This window comes from Lottia gigantea (assembly GCF_000327385.1).
Source record: "Lottia gigantea unplaced genomic scaffold LOTGIsca_31, whole genome shotgun sequence".
NCBI lineage: Eukaryota > Metazoa > Mollusca > Gastropoda > Lottiidae > Lottia > Lottia gigantea.
In genome coordinates this window covers 698,915-703,890 of record NW_008709027.1, presented here as the reverse complement: position 1 = coordinate 703,890, position 4,976 = coordinate 698,915, and the positions used below count along the sequence as shown (strand labels likewise).

At 27.8% G+C, this 4,976-nt stretch overlaps 1 protein-coding gene across 1 annotated transcript; it reads left to right on the top strand.

The window, feature by feature from the left end:
- Positions 1 to 1,774: 1,774 nt before the first annotated feature.
- LOTGIDRAFT_67021 (hypothetical protein) lies at positions 1,775 to 2,260 on the top strand (the record flags this gene model as incomplete). The annotated part of the gene is made up of 1 exon (XM_009057654.1): positions 1,775 to 2,260. A coding segment is annotated over one exon (486 nt), but the record flags the coding sequence as incomplete, so codon positions are not given.
- Between the last annotated feature and the right edge of the window lie 2,716 nt (positions 2,261 to 4,976).

Genomic DNA, 4,976 nt, shown 5'->3' with positions numbered 1-4,976 from the left:
GCGTTCAAGTTTTAGCCTGTAAGCATGCAAGAAGGCAAAATTCTTGACAGATTTTGATGAAACTTGGTAATATTATTCAGTATCGTCTCAAAAAGTTCAAAAGAAGTGTATGTCTTAAGGTTAAATATTTCAAGCTGGTAATTGTTACTGTACTGCTAAATATTTTTATTTAAAATCAAAGCTGCCAGTGGGGGTATATTACCTTGCCTGGCAAGCTATCTTAACAATTTGGAATAGAATCTCCATCTTCTCCATAATCTACAAGGTCAGATGATTTCTTTTAACACACATTTTCAGGTAGTTTTTACAAGGGATGTAAAGAATGGAATACAAATGAGAATATAAATTTTAAATTGATAAAAATAGAAATACTTAGTTTAGATCTGTATCTTCTTTGATAACAAAGCTAATGTAGTAAAGAAAATATTGAGAGGTTTCTATAATTCACAATTGAATATCGATATAATCTATAAGTAAAGGTATATAAAAATACAAGACATCTAAAAACTAATATTGGTTTAACCACTGTTTAAAAAGACCAAGTAAACTTTATATTATGATGCGTAAGTTATTTATCCTGGCATATAATACATCTTATTCGAGTTAAATCACAGTTTCTTGATTGAAGGATTAAGAAAAAGGCGGAAATTTGTTGTTAATTCTTGTTTGGTAAGAAAAAAATGTAAATGTTAGTAAAGTCACTTGTTAGCTTATCTTCCTTATTTAGTGAAAATAAAATAAAACTAGTAAAGAAGGGTACTGGTAAAAAAAGAGACATATATATATATATATATATATATATATATAAATCAGTTTAAACCTGAGATTAGTAAGAATTATGGTTTCCAATAAAAATGTATAAGACAGTTAGAAGTTGAGGAATATTCGGTTTTAAAGCAGATATTATAGTGATTCATCAAGAAAGTGACTAGGCAGCTGGGGACATTACAATAATTAATGTCTAATATGGAGAATAATTCAGAAAGATAGTAATATTGGGTGTATGATTAGATAAATCATTATCTGTAACATACACAGCCACATGTTGTAATCATATTGTCTTCTTTCTAATTACAGATGTAGCTTAATAAGACAGATGGTATCCTGTTATTCTATATGCTTCTAATATCATCCAACCTCACTAATATCACTTCACTTTCATTCCAAGGAAATGAAGGAATCGTGGATGAAAGAAAAAGACAGAAAAAGTTGATGTGGCTTAAAAGCTTTTAGTCATCATTTGACCTGGTGTAAAATTGGAATCATGCAGAAGAGTGGATGTTTACAATCTATGACTTTCAATCGATTTATTCTTTTACTTTGTGGAATTTATATTGGAATGATAGTTTTTATACATAATCGTCTTCAAACTGATCATACCAATACCCCATTAGAAGATGATTTTAAACTACATTATAAACATATAGAAAATACCAATATTCAACAGTTAAAACACTGGGTTCAAACACAGAAAGAAATTCAACAACTTGCTAAAGACATCAACCAATTTCAACTGGAAATAAACCAAACTAGAATTAAACTAAACACCAAGAAAAAATCTCAGTATTTTGATGGTGATTGTTTAAAATATGGCTATGAAAATGTGGAGCAGAATAAATTTCAACAATTAGATCCAGGAATATTTGTTTATTCTGCTTTTCTCGATGATAGGAAATACGATGTTTATATCCGTATCATGGCTATTGTAGATAAAACAAAGAAAACAGTTCCAATATTTTGTCATACAGAATCTTATAGTGTTTTAGCTAAACAATATGAGATGTGTGAAAATCATAATAAACAACACGGTGGATATATTTATTCTTGTTTACTACCAAAAAACCTCACTGTATCATGTCCTCTTCATGTCTCAACTAATAATGTTAGATCTTCCTCAGAAGCTGTTCTTCCTGTGATAAAAGTTCAACCTGTGGACAAACAAAAACAATTTGGAATCTGTATTTCTCCTTTATTTGGTAGTATACCTGGTGCAAAACTTATCGAATTCATTGAACTATCTAAAGTTCTTGGTGCTCAAAAATTCTACTTTTATGACAATAAAATATCTGATGAAATGAAAGAAATATTAAATTATTATATGAAGAAAGGTATAGTTGAAACTATTCCTTGGTCAATTCCTGTTGGTGAAAATAGTATATGGTACCATGGACAACTAATTGCTCATAATGACTGTCTATATAGAACTATGGGTACTATTAAACATGTGTTGTTTAATGACATTGATGAATTTGTTATACCACATACTGATATGAAATATTGGAAAGATGTATTTCTAGATGAATTTAAAGACCAATATTGTGGCATAGCTTTCTCTAGTGCTTTTTTTGATCCTAATTTACAGAATTCTCACCCTTCTGGACTACAAATCATGGGATTGACATCACGTTCTAAACTTTACAGTCATGTCAGAACCAAAGTTATGACAATGCCATATCGTATTTTCGAGATTGGTATTCATCATATTAGTAAACAAAATAAAGAAAAATGGACAGTATTGAAATATGCACCAGAAAAAGCCTATTTACACCATTATAGAAAATGTATGGGAACTTACGGAATGAGATGTTCAGAATATATAAAAGATGAAATTATGTTTAAATATTATGATGATGTTAAAGATGAGTTCAAGAAGGTTACACAATACTTTCATATAGATTTTAATACAAATTCTAAATTTAACTCATCTAAAATCAAACATAACTAATCCTTGAATTTTAAGTGTGTGGTTTTACTATGGTGAGATGCAGGGGGTCAATTTTTTGGGTGCTTTTGGAGTTTATTTTTATGAAATGCTAGTGATAATGTCTATAAGAAGTGTTTCTTAACTGCAATTGCTTAAATAACTTTTCAATTGAAATCCCAAAACAGCTCTTACTTATAGTATTAATCTTGGCAGTGGTTTGAATCTCCATCTTTTGAGCTGGGTTTGGTGATCTGAAACTCTACAGTTCTGATAAAGATGCTTGATTTAATTATCAATTAAAATGATCAAATTATGTCTCATTTGGTGTGCTATATTATCTTATTGTTATATTAAATTTTTATATGATCATCTTCAGTTAAAATTTTAAAGGTTTTATTTACAGAAAGTTTGTTACGTATAGATTTTTGTTTTCATTCTCATATCTTTTAATTAAGTTTAAAACTCTATTGGTTTTCTGATTCACGCAATCAAAGAATCAATCATGATAAATTTAATCATCATTTCAAGCTAATTTAGTTTTAAGTTTTATCTCTTTTTATGTTCAAATCATTACACATTCTTTAATTTGTTTTTTCAATAATATATCGAATATTGCTAATATTTCATCTTTTGGATATTAATTTCTTTATGATAATAATACTTATTATTTATATTATTTGTTGTTTTAAATATCACATTCCACAACTATTATTATTTGAATTGCTTTTTGAAGATTTTTTATTTTATTCTTAACCAATCACTAAAACTATTTTATTTTATGAAAAATTTTGATTGTTTTAATGTAATTATAATCTTTGTCAGGGCAGTTGATTCAACTACAGTTATTTGTCATGTTTATATTAGTGCTAGAAAACTCTGTCTCTAATAAGTTATCTTCAAGGATAGCCTACCTGTCTGATTCACTGATAATGCAGATGTTTACTTTCGGTTTTTTCTGTTGATTTGTCATCCATGATCTGATGTTATTGATATGTAATACAGGTTAATTTGAATAGTCAAATGCTCTGTTTGATAAATTCTGGATATTTATTGTTAAAACATTTATTAAGGCTTTGTTTTAAAATTCACTTGAAATTTATTAGTCATAGATAGTAACTCCCAAGAATAAACATGTTACAAAACATCTTGTTCTACAACTACACCAAACTGTTACATCTATCAAATTGTCTGAAAACCTATTAAAGTCAAAGTCTAATTATTTTTTGAGAATAATTATGGAAGGTTTAAAATTCAAATGAACATAAACTAACAGCGTTTTTTAGCTCTTAAGTTTAAATAAATTGATTTTAAAATTGGAAATTCCAATGATCATTACTAATCAATCATATTTGATCACTAGAAATTGATTATAAATATATTATAGTATATGATATGCTTAAAGGTAAACAGGTGTGCCAAGATCCATTTTAAGGCCTCTGTTTTTTTTTATATTAAACATGAACATATTAAAGGCAATAAAATTGTTTTGAAATGGCATTTCTCAAGCCTTCTAAACTGACTTAAACCTTACAACTACCTACATTTAAAACCATAACTTGTGTAAACAATCCTTATTCTATTAAACTGCAGTGGTTCATCTGTTATAAGCAATCATGATGAGTTTTAAAATAATATTATTCAGCAACTTTTTTTTTTTTGCTTGCAATTAAGGTATACTGCAATATTGTTATTAAGGCTGTTTTGTTTGAATATATATGGTTATAAGTAAACAACTTGGATATTATTTGTTTGTTTGTTTGTTTGCTATTATAAAATGTTGAATTATGTGGAATATTGGTTGTAAATTTTGTACATTCCATTATGTAATTATTTTATTTTTGTTCAAAATTCCACAATAAAATTATTTATTTTGTTCATCTTGCATTTTTCTATATCTTTGAGGTATTGTCTTTGATTGAAATATATTATTAACCAAGCCTTTAAAATAATTAGGGGCAGCTCAGTAAGAAGGAAACTTGTGCTTAAAGGTAGTTCCAGGTTCCAGCAAGAAATTTCCCTCAGATTTTACAACCCTGCTTCCCCATCTCTTGCTAAAAAAAACTTGATATAGTGCAAATGAAATCTGAGTTTAATCTTGACCTATTGATAAACAATTTTTGAATGTATTTCATAGTTGCCACAAAAAAGCTAGTATAGAGATTAACAGATCAATTGTTAATAGGAGAAAGTTTTCAAAGTTATAGCCCACAGATTAGAACAAAGAATTTGTTTATTTGCTTATTTCAAAGAAATGATAGTTAGGGTCATCTCT